The 15552-nt window shown below is 54.1% G+C and overlaps 1 protein-coding gene across 1 annotated transcript in view; it reads right to left on the reverse strand.

The window, feature by feature from the left end:
• The window catches only part of TTLL1 (TTL family tubulin polyglutamylase complex subunit L1), a 38816-nt gene extending 25046 nt beyond the window's left edge, over positions 1–13770 (reverse strand). The window contains 10 exon segments of the mRNA XM_074271896.1: positions 84–181; positions 184–226; positions 2360–2468; positions 2699–2833; positions 3303–3483; positions 5419–5627; positions 6630–6746; positions 10165–10364; positions 11191–11256; positions 13636–13770. Coding sequence (XP_074127997.1) covers positions 84–181; positions 184–226; positions 2360–2468; positions 2699–2833; positions 3303–3483; positions 5419–5627; positions 6630–6746; positions 10165–10223 — 951 coding nt within the window. The 5' untranslated portion in view covers positions 10224–10364; positions 11191–11256; positions 13636–13770.
• Between the last annotated feature and the right edge of the window lie 1782 nt (positions 13771–15552).

The following is a 15552-nucleotide window of genomic DNA, read 5'->3' on the forward strand; positions in this document are numbered from 1 at the left end:
GTCTCTGTCTCTCATACACACATACACTGTCTGTCTCTGTCTCTCACACTCTCACACACTCACACACACCCAGCAGTACTCACAGCCACGGCTTTCAGTGAGTGCACGATTATCCAGTGGATTTCATCAAACAGCTTGCCCGTGACCTCCTTCCCACGTGTGCTCTCCAGATATAACCGCAATTGTTCACCGTCCACTTGCCCCCGTGGATGGGGTTGTAGTCATCCTGGTAACATTGGGGTGGGGGTGGGGAGAAACAAGAGATGTCCATTTCAGGTCACTCGGTCTCTGGGAACAGCCATCACTCACTAAGACCAGCGAGCCCGGTCCAGGAAAAGGCCGGCTGCTCCGCCTCTGCAGGCCCAGCCCTGATGCCCGGTACAGAATTTTGCACACAACAGAAATGAATACATTTGAATAGATTGTTTAAAATAAAAGAATGAAAGAGACCAAGGGGGCAAACCTCTGGGCAGACTAAGAAAGCATCTTCTGTGCATATTTGTAAACCGGCTTTGTTTCACCTTTTACAGAGAGAAGTGGGACTTGAGGGTCAGGAGGCATCAAAAATTGGCCAAGAAAACACTCCTTTCTTCTTGTGGCTGGGCCCGCCATATCTGGACCCTGCCTCTTCTTATGTTTTTCTTCCTTTTCTCTCACTCTCTTTCTCTCTATCCCTCCCTCTCCCTCCTCTCTCTTTCTCCGTGTCTTTGTCTTTGCCTGTTTTGATCTTGCTCACTCGCTTTCTCCTGTCTTTTTCTTTTTCTCTGTACTTCTTGCCCTCTCCCTCCTCCTTCTCTCTCTCTCTCTCGCTCACCTTCTCTTTCTCTTTCTTCCTCTCCATCTCCATCTGTCTCTCCCTCACACACATACACTTCACACTACAGAAAACTTGTACAGTCCAAAGCAAACATATTTTAGACTCTAACATATTTAACATGTATTGGACTATCTGCCATCTGGGGCAGGGGGGAGGGAAAGAAGGGGAAAAGTTGGAACAAAAGGTTTGGCAATTGTCAATGCTGAAAAATTACCCATGCGTATATCTGGTAAATAAAAAGCTAAAATTAAAAACAAACAAGAAAAACCAAAGTAAACATATTCTCCATCTGGGGGCCCTCTGACTGGGCAGTGATGCCAGCCCAGCTCTGCCGCTCACTGTGTCACCTTGGACAAGTCTCTCTCTGGGTCTCAGCAGAAACTTCTAGTTCCTCCTTTGAGGCCCTATCCAAACCCCCTTGGGCCCCCTCTGCCAACCAAGGGCCCATGGAGAGGCACCCTGCTGCCTTCGGGTGCCCAACTAGAGGGCCTGGGCTCAAAGCTGGGCCTTAGGGATGATTTGAGCCCCAGGGCCCCTGCAGCTCTAAGCTCCTGGGCTTCTTGGGAGTGGAACCTGTGTTGATTTTCCTCTTCTTTTTGTCTCCAGCATGGAGTACAGTGCCTGGCATGCAGCAAGTGTTTAATAAATGCTTCCTGACTGACAAACAGAAATCTCTGCAAGTCTCCCTTTCCTCCTCAGGGGGAAGCTGAAGCTCCCAGCATCTCTAAATCGTCTGATCTCAGTTACAAGGAGCAGATTTAGGTTTCCTTGACTAGGAACATCTCCCCAAGATCAGAAATGAAGGAACTCCCTCTGGCCCGCTCAGAGACCTCATATGCAGGGAAACGGCCAAGCAGGGTGGTTTGCGCCCTTCAACTTACCCAAGGGAAGGTACGAGGCACTTCCGCCTTGGAGAAGAAAGGGCGGAGGGACCACAAGGCTTAGGCCAGGGGTGGGGAACATTGAATCCATGGCCTTACAAGGAAGGTGACTGCAGGAGAGGATGAGCTAAAGCTGCTCCCACAACCTCCCGGGGCAAGGTGATCCCTGTGCATGGCCCGTGGGTGGGGTTTTGAACATCCAAAAGGCCTTTGGCAGAGAAAAGCTCCCCCAGCCCAGACTCCCCCAGGCAATTGAGACATAGCAAACAGATCCAGGGGCGTGGGCAGGGCTGACTAGCATTATGGCTTGAGGTCAAAAATCTTCCTACAGGATGGGAGCCATCCAAAAGCAGAGGAAGAGTAGTGAGTTCCCAGTCAGTGAAAGTATTCCCCTGAGGGGACTTGACCATGTGCTCCTAACACCCAATAAGGAGGCGTTATGACTCCTGGGAGCTTGGACCACAGGACCCGTGGGAGCCCTGCTGAGATTACACGGTCCTCCACATAAAGGACTCCACAACTCTTAGTGCTACATGCCAGGGCCGCCGGCCCTCCCCGGCCCTGACAGACGGTCCCCTCTGTGCAAAGAGGCCACAGGAGGAGCTGAAGGGCAGAGGAAGCGCCCGGGCAGGGGGAGGCGGGCCAGGGCTCAGGGACTCACCCCGTGTTTCTGGATGGCCACGTTGGTCAGATGCACAAACATATTGTCCAGCTCACTGGTGCTTGGGGTGTACTTCACGGTGCAGAAGCGACAGAAGCCCAGCTTGTACCTGCAAAGATGGCTGGAGTCAGTCCACAGGCCCGGGAGAGCTGCTCCCCGGGCAGAGCCCCCTCTGCACCCTAAACACCAAGGACCCAGGCTGGGAGAGTTCTAGCCCCCATGCACTAACAAGTGAGAGACAGACAGACACACACACACACACACACACACACACGAGAATCAGAGACAGAGACAGAGAGACCGAGGGCGCAGGGGGGAGAGGGGCCACCAGGCTCTTACACGTAGCAGCGGAGGGGCCGGTACGTTGACACGAGCACGTACAAGCGCAGGTCAAACTTCCTCCCCCCGATGAGCAGCGGGTTGCTGATGTACAGAGAGATGACGTACGCCTCCTTGGACGACTGGGACACAAACCTGGACGAGGCCGGCAGGGTGAGCCCAGGAGGCCGGGGGCAGGGCCGGGCCATTCACCCAGAGCCACTTCTGCCTCGGGCCCTGACTTCCCAGGCCTTGGGCCAGCCCTGGATTCAAGCCCGCCCCCCAGGGGCCCTCCCTAACATGCACCCTGGGCAGGGGTCCTGGATCCGTGCCTCCTGCCTTGGTGCTTCCCTCCTCCAAGGGCCCAGGGGAGCCTGCAGGGGCTCAGGGCCACAATGGGCCATGTGACCTTGGACCGCTCGAAGGGGACAGGCCCCCTGACTACTCCAGAGAGAGCTGTGGAGGCTCAGAGGGCCCTAGGGGCCCCAAGGCTCCTGGCCAGGGAGGGTGGCAGGCCTGAACTCTGCTCCCTTCCTGGGGGACTCCCCAGGCAGCTAAACCCCTCCCACTTCAGGTGGCAGTGGAGGCTGGAGGGCAGTATGGGGCGGGCGTCCCTCCCACTTACGAGGATGTTTTGCTGTCCCGGGACCACTTCTTGATCTGTGAGAGTTTATTGATGAGGAAGATGCCCTTTCCCTGGGCCTTCCCACAAGGCTTCATGATCCACGTGCTCGAGGGGCTTTTCCGGAACTCCTCCACAAACAAGTTGTAGTCCGCAGGCAGCATGAAGGTGACAGGCACGAAGTCTGTAGGGCCACAGAGAGGGCACAGCTTGGAGGAGGCCCAAAGCCGAAGGCCCCGGGGTGATCCAGCCTCGGCCCCCGCTGCCCGCTGACTCACTGGCCTCCTAGGAGACCTCAGCAGCAACCTGGATATGGGCTCTGGGCTCCAGGCTGAGAAAGATGGGGGCAGGGCGGAAGGGCCTGCAGCTCCTGACCCCAGCTCTAGGAGGCAGCAGCCGGGGAGGCTCAATGACCACCAGGGACTGATATACTGGGGGGGCGGGAGGAGAACATGGCTCCTAAAGGGGCTGCACTATCTGGGAGAGAATCTGAGGACCTAGAGAGGGGATGATGGTGGCAGTCCGGGGGGAGACAAAAGGACTGGGGAGGTGGAAAGGGAGCAGGTAAGGGGGATACAAGACAAGAACTGGGAAACCAGAGGGGCCTCTAACTGATCCTGTGACCTCGCTTAGTGGAGTTTCCCTCCCAAGGACTGGGCCTCTGCATCAATAAGATGAAGGGTTTAGACTAATTCCCAGTGGTGCTTCCCAGCTCTTCTGTCTCCTGCTCTGAGCCCCCTCCCAGCTCTGCTATCCCCTGTTCTAAGGCTCCTCCCAGCTCTGCCATCCCCTGTTCTAAGGCCCCTCCCAACCCTGACATCCCCTGTTCTAAGGCCTTTCCCAGGTCTGACATCCCCTGTTCTAAGGTCCCTTTCAACCCTGCCATACCCTGTTCTAAGCCCCCTCCCAACCCTGACATCCCCTGTTCTAAGGCCTTTCCCAGGTCTGCCATCCCCTGTTCTAAGGCACTTCCCAGCTCTGACATCCCCAGTTCTAAGCTCCCTCCCAGCCCTGCCATTCCCTGTTCTAAGCCCCCTCCTAGCTCTGCCATCCCTTGTTCTAAGCCCCCTCCCAGCCCTGACATCCCCTGTTCTAAGGCCTTTCCCAAGTCTGACATCCCCTGTTCTAAAGCCTTTCCAAGTTCTGACTTTCCCTGTTCTAAGTCCCCTCCCAGCCCTGATAACCCCTGTTCTATGCCCCCTCCCAGGTCTGCCATCCCCTGTTCTATGCCCCCTCCCAGCCCTGACACCTCCTGTTCTAATACTTTTCCTAGATCTGTCATTCCCTGTTCTAAGGTCCCTCTCAGCTCTGACATGCCCTGTTCTAAACCCCCTCCCAGGCCTGACATGCCCTGTTCTAAGCCCCCTCCCAGGCCTGACATGCCCTGTTCTAAGGCCTTTCCCAGGTCTGACATTCCCTGTTCTAAGGTCCCTCTCAGCTCTGACATGCCCTGTTCTAAGCCCCCTCCCAGCCCAGACATGCCCTGTTCTAAGCCCCCTCCCAGCCCTGACATACCCTGTTCTAAGGCCTTTCCCAGATCTGACATTCCCTGTTCTACAGTCTGTCTCAGCTCTGACATCCCCTGTCCTAAGCTCCCTCCCAGCCCTGCCATCTCCTGTTCTAAGCCCCTTCCTGGCCCTGACATCCCCTGCTCTAAGGCCTTTCCCAGATCTGACGAAACCGGTTCTAAGCCCCTTCCTGGCCCTGACATCCCCTGTTCTAAGCCCCCTCCCAGCCCTGACATCCCCTGTTCTAAGGCCTTTCTCAGGTCCAACATTCTCTGTTCTAAGGCCCCTCCCAGCTATGACATACCCTGTTCTAAGGCCCCATCCCAGTTCTGACATCCATTGTTTTCAGGCCCCTCCCAGCTCTGACAAGGACCCTTTCTCTGTCCCTCCTGGCTCTGACCTTTGGTCATCCTGTGGCCCAGGGGATAATGTGCAGATATCTCTGGCCTGGCTGGCTCAGGTCCAATCTGGGGGACAGGACTACAACTGGTCTCTAGGGGCGCATCTCTGGCCCTGCCGGGGCTGTCCGGCCTGGCCCTCTGCAGGCCTGGCTAGTTTATGGGCCGCAGGCGGGATGCCCAAGGAGTAAGCCGTGCCCAGGAGCTACAAACCCAAATAGATGTATTTGCCGTTCTCGTCCTTCTCTGCCAGGGGACTCCCTTCTTTCTCCAGCTCCTTCCTGTAGCGTTTAATGTTCTTCACCATTAAGTCCTTCCTGGTCAGCTCATAGTGGTTAGGGAAGTGGTTGACTATCTGATCGTCCGAGAGGCGGTAACCGGCCTCGAGACTGAACACGTTCCGGATCGTCTGCACGCTCATCCTGAAACGCAAGCACAGCCCCGTCACTGAGCGTGGCCTCCACACCGTGGGTCAGCGTGGTCACTGGAAAGGGAGCTTCTGGCCCTAGATCTGCCGGCCTGGACCCCGGGCCGGACCCTACCGAGCTCCCGGCACCTAAGAGGGCGAGCGCTGAGGGCAGACCGTGGGAAGCTGGAAGCTCCCGACCAAGGGACCTTGTCCCTCTGCCAACCCCCTGTCTGGGGCCTCCACAAGCTGCCAGCAGTCGGCCCACATTTGGGGACCGGGAGAAGCGTCGGGCCCCTCCCCAAGGCTCTGTTGCCCCCATTTCCAGGCACTCTGGGGGGCTTCCTGACTCCAGCATTTTCCAGCTCTGTTCCCCACAGGACGGTCTTGGATATTACTGGGGATGATGTGGGAGGGATGGCTTGGAAACTCCTGCAGGGAGGGGAGGGAGGGGAGCTGTGCGGAGCCCAGAGCCCAAAGCCGAGCCCTGGTTCAGGCTGCACTTGCCCTTTGTCTGCTCACCCCGTGCTCCCCAAAGAGCACCTGGTCCTCCTCCCGACCCCCTCTGTCCGCAGCCAGCATGACAAACCGCGCTGACTGACTGGGGGCGCTTAGAGACCCGCCAACCGACCCCAGGGTTGGGCTGAGAAGCCGACAGTCCCGAGGCCGCTTGTCTCAGATAAAGCCCCAATAACTAAAGCATCAAGAAATGGCTGCCTCCGAGTGCCCTCGGTTACCTGGGAAGAGAAGCGGGCCCTGAGACCCAAGCCGCGCTCTCCAGGCGGACGCCACCTGTCTGAGAAGGGGAGGGAGTTCTCCATCACTCCCAAAGAGCTTTATCTGAGCAGTCCTGTCAGGCACGGGGTCCGATGAGCCCATTTTACAGGCGGGTCAGCGAGGCCCAGAGGGTACACCTCTGTGAAGGGCCGGCAGCCTCCTTGCAATCTGCCTTCCTGCCACCCATACCAGCAGGGAGGGGAAGGGCCAGACAGAAAAGTGGGGAGGAGTTCCAGCTCACCAGTAAAAGTTCCAGTCTTCATTCTCTGTCACTTGGACCCAGCCCCTCTTCTCAAAGTTATTGATGAGCACCGACTTCTCAATGTCTGTCACCCATTTCACTTTGCCCGCCATCATCCTAGAGAGAGAGAAAGAGAGAGAGCACACGATCAGGGCGGCCTCCTGGCTCCTGCTCTCCCCCTCCCGTTGGATCCCCTCGGGGGGAGGCAGCCAGGCAGAGGAAAGACACCCCCTGGACTCAGGGTTCAAGCTCTGTCTCCAACATTAGCTGTGGGCTCCCCCACTTTGGGATTGTTTCCTCTTGCACCGAATGGGGGTAATTCTTGGGTGGTCTCCCTCTCAGAGCCGTTGCAGGCCACGGGCGGCATAAAGCTCGCCGAGCTCCCTAAATATGAGCTGTGAGCAACCCTCCAGTCCTGTCTGTTAATAACCTTCAGGCAAGTCACCTCACAGTCAGGGACTCAGCTCAGCCACCTGCAAAATGCAGGCGTCAGATGAGACGACCTTTGGGGGAGCTCTTGTGTTCTTAACAAAGATAAGATTCCTGGAAAAATGATCCTTCACCCTCATCTGCTTCCTGAGCACCCGGCTAAAAAGGCAGCTGTCCAGAGCCTGACAAGAGCACCCGGGTGAGTCCAGGGCCCGCAAGTGCACCCAAGGGAGTCCAGAGCCCAGCAGGAGTACACAGGGTGAGTCCAGAGCCCACAGGAGCACATGGGGTGAGTCTAGAGCCTAGCAGGAGCACCTGGGGTGAGTCTGGAGCCCAGTAGGAGCACCCTAAGTGAATCTGGAACCCAGAAGGAACAGCCTGGGCGAGTCTAGAGCCCACAGGAACACTCAGGGTGAGTCCAGGGCCTGGCAGGAGCACCCGGGATGAGTCTGGAGCCCAGCAGAAGCACCCAAGGGAATCTGGAGCCCAGCAGGAGCATCCTGGGTGAGGCGGGATTGAGGGAAGGCGTGCCCCTACACATCCCATCATTGCTCATGGGGGAGCACTGATGGCAGAAATTGGCAGCAGGTGGCTGCCCAACTTCACAAAGGCACAGAAAAATAAGGCCTCTTCTTGTGGGTCAGTAGCATCCAACTCTTCCTAACCCCATTTGGGGTTTTCTTGGCAAAGACACTGGAGTGATCTGCCACTTGGAAACTACTTGGCCAGGGTCACACCTTCAGTCTGAGACTAATTGGAACTCAGGTTTTCCGGACTCCAGGCCTGGCACTTTATCCTGTCTCATTTTACAGATGGGGAAACTGAGGCTCGCATCACCCCACTCCTCAATTCAATAAACTCCAGTGGCTCCCTATCAGCTCCAGAATCAAACATAAAATCCTCTACCTAGTGTCAGGAGCCCTACCCTCTCTCCCTCTCTCAGCACCCTCATGTGCACCACGGCCTCAGAGGTTCAGGGGCACTGGTCTGTTTGCTACCCTCCTCAAGAGCATCCATCTCCAGCCTCTGGGCTGTCCTCCTCTCCATTTTCTGGTGTTCCTTCAACATCCCATCCAAACCCCCTCCTACCAGAAGACTCCCTTAACTCTCTTGCTTCTAGATCATTTGCTCAAGATCTCCCCGGACAGACTGGGAGAGCCCGGTCTGTCTTTTGCCTCCCTTTGTAGTCCTGGCTCTTGGCACAGTGCCTGGCACACAGGGGCACTTAGCAAATGTTCACTGACTGACTGACTCCCCATGTCTCTGTTTCCTCACAAGCAAAGCCAGGAGGTGAAATCTGAAAACTCCTTCCAGCTCTCCTGATCTGGTGACTCGGCTATGAATGATCATCAAAAAAGGGACGGAGTCCGGAGGTCATAAGAGTCAGGGACAAACTGGTCAGATTCTGCCGCCCAGTGTCCCCTGGTGGATTCAAGGTTTCAAGTATGAATTGGGCAACCCATGGGGAGGACGACTATTCAAATTAAAAGAATCCCCAGGAGGAGCCAAAATTAATGCTCATGGATGGAAAGAGCCCGCATCAAAGCGTTGTTTTTAAAAATGACAAATGGAAATGGAAGTGGATGGGATCTCTCAAATTCCTTGCACTTCACAGCAATTTAAATTAGTTCTCATTCTGATGACCGGCCTGACAGTCTAGCCTCAGCCGTGCGAGATGGGGTTTTATTGCTTCCTTTATGGCAAATTCCAGTTTTTAAAACCTTCCGTCTCCTCCTCCAAGGCTACAATTCACTACTCATGGCCTGTGGCTTCTGTTTTGGAATTTTCTTTTGAAACAAAAATCACTCTGCCCAAGCATAAAAACAGAACAAAACAAAACAGAAACAAACTATGAAGAAAAAATTTAAATTATACTCCAGAAAAAAAGCAAGTGTAAGGTAAGAGGAAAGAACAAAGTTTTCAACAAGCATTTCTTATTTGGGATTTGTACCATGTTATTCCTAGAAACTTTTTCTAAAGATTTCCAGATCTATGATCTCAGATCACCCTCCTATCAACTCTGTGGGATAAATATGTCCGAACTAGCTCACTACAGGATCTCAAAGATACCATCCCAAGTCCTTGGTCTTAGGAGAGGAGTGAAGAGGCAGGACTCATGTGGATGGTCAAAGGTGGAAGTCGTTTATGCTAAATTCTCTCAGCCTTATATACCCTAACGCCCTTATATAATTATAGCACACTGTGCATGAGTGCAGGACCACATAAACAACTTGCTATTATGTGTAGATGTCTCTTTGCCACTTAGTATCACCCTGCTTTAGTTACACCACAGGTTGTCACCGGCCCCTGACTTCTCAGGAAGGCTGAGAGCCCTTAGGGAGAGATGGGGAGCCGAACCAAACACTGTCAGGAGGTTCCTTCTGGGCTGAAGGGTCTTCTACTTTCCCAGTGTTCCCCACTATCTGTGGTCCTCTACATAAACAGGCCAGGTAACAAGTGTGCAAATTTAGGCCTGAGAAGCAGCATCCTAACCCTCAGGCACCCAATGACAAAAGGTGGACTCTGTCCCTATTTGGGAGACCTCCCTGGCCCTGGAAGCTCAAAGACCCCTTGAGGACAGGATGGAGACTGGCAAGACCAAACACACACATACACACAATCTGAACTAACCCCCCAAAGTCATGATAAAGGGAAAAATCTTGTATAGTTAGTATATTATTTTCTTTGTCATATTTATCTATATTATGTGTGTATGTGAATATATAGAAATATAAATACATACATACATATATATAAAATGAGACCTGCTTCTTTCATTCCAAAAGAGACTGGGAAGGACAAGGGCAAATCCTGATCTTTGCTATAAACTGATAAATGCAGATGAGTGCAAAGGAGCCAGACAAAGAAATGAGAAAGGGCTCCAGTATTTTTGCCAAGAAAGCCCAAATGGGGTCACCCAGAGTCCAATATGATTGAACGTGACTGAATGAGTGTGTGTGTGTGCACGTGCTCCTCTGCCCTCGACCTTCCTGACACCTCTTCTGGATCGAGGCAGTCCTTCTGTGCGCTGAAGCCCTGCCTGGCTGCTCAGTGGCTCCCTCCCGGGCCCCCCGTGGTGAGCTTTCTGGGGGTAGGGGAGCCCTGCCTGTGCGTCTCGCTCTCTTGGTTCTGCCCAGCCTTCTCTGACTCGCTCCTACTTATCATTTCTCGCTTCACAGCAAGAGGCCTCTGGAGGCTCCCCTTTTTCCACTCATTCCCACGTGGCTCCTGGTGGGCTGCTACCGCCAAGGGGGCTGCGAGGAACCTTCCAGTCTATCCTGGACCTTCTCTCAGTGCGAGTTCTCCCTGGCGGTGGAGGGAAAGAAACTTGAGGCCTGGGCTGAGAAAGGGTCTGGCTTCCTGAAAGTACAATTGGATGGGGAGGAGGCTCCAGACTGGCCCAAGGCCTGGGGGATCGTGAACACCTGGGAGCTCAGGGCTGGGCTGCTTTCTCTGATTTTCATGGTGGCTCTTGGCAGTGTCCCAATATGGTCAGTCTTTGGGTCTGTCTGTCCTCATTCAAACACAGATCTCCCCTCCCCAGACTGCTGCCCATCCCCCCTCTCTTGGACACTCAAAAGCTTTTGGAACAGCCCTTCTGACCCCCCCCCACTTTCTCCACTGCTCCCAGCCTCTCCCACCACTGAGCACTATAACCTCCAGGTCTCCAGCAGTGATCCAGCCCATCTCAGGCCTCCCTTCCTTTGCAGGGACAAAGGTCCTGGACAGAACCCCAGTCTTGGAGGGGAGGCCCGGCTCTGCCCCATGCTCTGTGGGTCCGGGAAGGCCCTTCAGCTCCCCTGGGCCTCTCCATCCCTCTGCCCGCCCGGATCCTGTTATCCACAGTCCAAAGGCTCCTTCCCTAATCCCGTCCTGCCCTGTGACTTCTCTGACTAGTCAGTGAGCATGGGTGAGCGTGGGTGAGCGTATGGGTTTGCATGTGTGTGTGCCCTCTCCCTCCCTAGACTGTAAGCTCCCGGAGGGCAGCTTGTGACATTTTGTAATCCCCCCAGGACCAGTCCCAGACCTTGCCCTGCCAGACCCGTTCCCAGGCCCCCCGGGCATCGATTCTCACTGGACAGGGCTGCTGTGGGGGTGACAGGACAGAATCTCTAGGGAACCCCAGACATACCATTTAAGTCGCTTTGTGAACAAATGCCTGCTATCTGTCCCTTGTTCTCGCGTCTAATGTCTCCTCCTAAAAAAAAGGAATCAGAAAAAGCAATGGGGGAGAGCGTCAGTTAATGCAGTGCCGAGAACCCCAAACTAGACAAACTGGACAGAACTGACTGTGTAACCGGCCGTCTCAGCCACTCCCCCCAACCCCCTCTGTCCCACTGACCAATCTCCTGCTCCCACCACTAATGAAATCACAGGCCACAACATCCCTCCTCCCTCCTCCACCAAAAAAGGAATCAAGCCAAATTTGTAATCATGGAAGGAAACTGAGGCACAGGGAAGGAGAAGGAAGTGGCCCACGGTCAGGAGGCAATGACAGGATGGCTGAGAAAGGCATCATGGGAGAGCGTGTCCCATGTGTGAGTCCACCTTAAGTCACCATTGAAATGTGTCGGGATTACTGTCCCTATAACTTCACTCTTTCCACCCTGAGCTCTGAGTAAGCAAAGGACTTTTGTATTATCTCGGGTGCCCTGAGGAGCCGGGCTGGGGGTCTGCGGTTTCCAGCCAGTCTGGGCAGAAGCAGCCCCTCTGCATCCAAAGTCCAGTGCTCTCGGCAGCGTCCCGGGGCCATCTCAGAGGAAGCGAGGTGACCGAGTCTTCCGGGATAAATTAAAGCCTTTTCTTCCATTCAGACTGCTTGGGCTCTGAATGCCGGCCCCTCTGGGTCAGTCTGAGGCCACACGGCCCTCCTGGACTCTGGGCTGCCGGGATCGGGCTCTCTCCAGATGCTGGGGCCAGGAATCAGGCACCGGACTGTTAGCCTGGAGTGACTGCTCCCGTGTAACTAATACACACTCAGTGGCCACAGCAAGGACAACAGTAAAGGAGTGCATCCTGGTCTAACTGAGGCAGCGACAAAACAGAATCAGCTGGGGCGGGGACGAGAACATTTAACAGAAATGCTGGGCCAGTGAGCACTTATTAAGCACTTGGGACGTCAGGATGAAGGCCCGGCCCCTCCAGGGGAGGGCTGAGAGCCCATTCCGGGGCTGCTCCTCCACCAGAGGTGCCCACCTGGCGCTCCGGGAAGCTGCTGCCCAGGCGGGCGCTACATCTCTGTGGAATCACGTCAAAGATGCACAAGGCCTCAGAGCCCTGGCCAGTCAGGGGATGTCCCCCCCAAGCATGTGACAAGGCATAGGGAGTGGAGGAGAGCAGTCTGCGCAGACAGCCACAAAGGCGGCCGAACAGGCGCTGTGGGCCTTAGGCCTTGGTCCCACAGGGGAGCCGTGAGGTCCTGCGCTGGCCAGCGCCAGTCATCCTATCGTCCTGCCATGGGCGCTGTGACCCTGGAGGAGTGCGGGGACGACCGCGCAGCTGGGGTGCCCAGGACTCACTCTGGCAGCAAAGACTCAGCAAGCACCGGTGTGGGCCAGAACCTGGCCTGAGTGCGAGGCCCAAAGAAAAGCCGAGGCCGGCCCTGCCCTCGAGGAGCTGCCCGTCTCACCCAACCAGGTACCAACGCTAAAGCAGGAGGTGGGGGAGGGACGAGTGGCCCTCAGTGGCGGCCATGTCCCAGGAAGGCTGGAGGGTCCCTCGGGACCTTCACTCGCCCCTGTGCCTCCCCAGGGTCCTTCAGGAGGCAGCAGCTTCTGCCACAGCAGCTGCCAGGCCCGATCTGGGCCACACTGGTGCCCCTGCGGGGCGCAGAAGCGAGAACGATGACTCTGAGCCTGCCTCGGACAAAGCACCCGTGGGCCGAGCCGCAGGAGTGACCGCCAGCTCCTGGGCCAGGGGCGGGACCCTTGACCGCATCCCCACAGATCCTGCCCAGAGAGGCTCCTGGGCAGAGGTGAGGATGGGGCGGAGTAACCCCCAAGTACTCCAGGAAGCCTGGCTGGGGCGCTGTCCCTCCGCCAGCCTGCATCCCATCAGGGACCCCGACCTTGGGCACACAGCGGGACCCCCAACCTGCCAGGCACTGACCCTGGCACGGAACCCAGCCTGGGGGCATCTGAGCCCAGGCCCTCTGCTCCCCAGCCGGGGGTGCTCTCAGGGCACTGAGCACTGCCTCCAGTCCCTTTCTCTGCCTCACTTTCTGTGTCTGTAAATGAGGGCAATCACAGCTCCTCCCTCCGGGGGCTGCCAGATAGCTCTGGCACTTAATAAATGTGCTTAAATGTGCTTAAATCCGCCTTGAGTTTAGAGATAAGAGCTGGGACTGCCCCAGCACCCCATTAATCTGGCATTCAAGGCCCTCAGCTCCCTAACCCCGAAGAAGATTGGAGGTGGGTGTGTGGGATCCAGATGACAGACGGGGGGGGGAAATTGGGGGGGAAGAGAAGGAGCAGGTCTGAGAGGGAAGGGGGCAAAAGCAGGGACAGCAGAAGGGGCGGGGACGGGTGGGGGAAGGGCCCGAGGGGAGGTGCGGGGAGAAGGGCGGGGTCGCCCTCACCGTCCACTGTGCGGTCAGTCCCTTCGGGGCTCCGCTCCTGCCCAGGGCTCTGCCGGGCACCCTTTGCGAGCTAAAGCCCGCACTAAGTCTAGTCACCAAGCCGTGTCGTCGTCTTGGAAACGGGAGGAGCGGCGCAGGGGTTTTCCGGCCTCCTCAGGACTCCTTCCGGGGAAACTTTCCTCTGGGTCAGCCCCACCCCTGGAGCTCCCACCAGGCAGGTCCAGTGCGCAGGCGCGGGTAGAGCTGGGGCCAGGGCTTGCCTGGGACTTACGGGAGTCCCTGAACCTCAGTTGGCCCATCTCAGAACTAGAGAAAGGATGATTTTTTTTAATTAAAAATTTTATTAATATTTTTCATTCTGTTGTTATCGTGAAGTCGCGTCAGTCGTGTTGGACGTTAGAGGGCCAGTGTTGAAATAAATCCATGTACAGGAAGAGTTCGCTTCCGACCTGCTCGCTGGGAGGAGGAACAGCTCCAAGCCCGGCTCCCTTAGCAAAGAATGGGAGACTTAGCGCAGATGAGTGAGGGCGGCCTGCAGGGAGAACGCGCGTGACGGGAACAGGGCTACAATGTAGCGACTTCGCTGTTTCCAAATCTGTTGTAACAAATACTTTGTTATTGATAGTTACTGTTATTTACCACCCTATTAGGAGAGATACTTTGTTATTAACGGTTACTTTATTTCCCACCGTGTTGTGAGAGATACTTTGTTATTAACGGTCACTGTTATTGACGCTGTTATGAGAGATACTTTGTTATTAACGATCAGTTATTGACGCTGTTATGAGAGATACTTTGTTACTGCTAGTTAAAGTCAAATTAATATATCGAAGTATGGTGTACACATTAATATATAATTATATACATACATTTAAATATATATTAATGCATTTAGCGCCATCTGAAGGTAGCTGGTGTTAATGCAACACTAGCTTAAAGAGTATATAAACTCTGGCTCTCGGATTAATCAATGAAAAATTGCAAAGCAAATTTTCACCTGGGCTCGTGGATATTCAATCCAGATTCACACACTCGGTATTCACTGGAGCTGGACTCCAACATCCAACTGTCAGTGACCCCGTTAGGGCTTTTCTTGGCAAAGACACTAAGAGTGGTTTGCCATTTCCTTTTCAGCTGATTATACAGATGAAAAAACTGAGGCAGATAGGATGACAGCGAGGGAGTGCCGCCCAGGCCAAATCTGAACACGGGTCTTCCTGATTTCAGGTCTGGTTTTCTATCTGTAGACCTGCTTCCTGCATTATTCTACCCATCCATAAAATGGGTTTCATAATGACACCTCTGGGAGGGTAAAATGAAATAATATTGATAAAACCCTTTTTAAACCTTAAAGTATTAAACATTATATATATATATATATATGTATATATAATGTGTGTATCTATTTATACACATATATGTAAATATACACACATACACATATAATGGTACATCATATATTACATCAGATATAATATACTGCTTCACATATATTACATCATAGTGTTTCTGTGAGGATAAAACCCTTTGCAAACATTGTTTGCTAAAGTAAATAATAAAATAAAGTTAAAAATAAATAAATATATAATAATAATAAAATAATAAAAATAAAGTGCTAAATAATATGCATACATAACAATATAATAATTATAATTACATTATGGATTTACATATATTTAATACATATAACATATAATTATACTATAGATCTATAACGACCCTGGGGGAGTCAAGAAAAGCCTCTTGAAGGAAGTGGCACTTAAGCTGAACTGGAATGGGATCAGCAGAATTGTTTTTGGGTTCACCGTGGAAAGGATTCTGGGCTTGGATCAGAAGCCCCGAGTTCAAATTGTGCCTCAGTTCCTTTCCAGCTTTGTGACCCATCACTTAATCTCCACATTCCTCAGTTTCCTGTCT

Source organism: Sminthopsis crassicaudata, chromosome 5 (genome assembly GCF_048593235.1).
Source record: "Sminthopsis crassicaudata isolate SCR6 chromosome 5, ASM4859323v1, whole genome shotgun sequence".
NCBI classification, from domain to species: domain Eukaryota; kingdom Metazoa; phylum Chordata; class Mammalia; order Dasyuromorphia; family Dasyuridae; genus Sminthopsis; species Sminthopsis crassicaudata.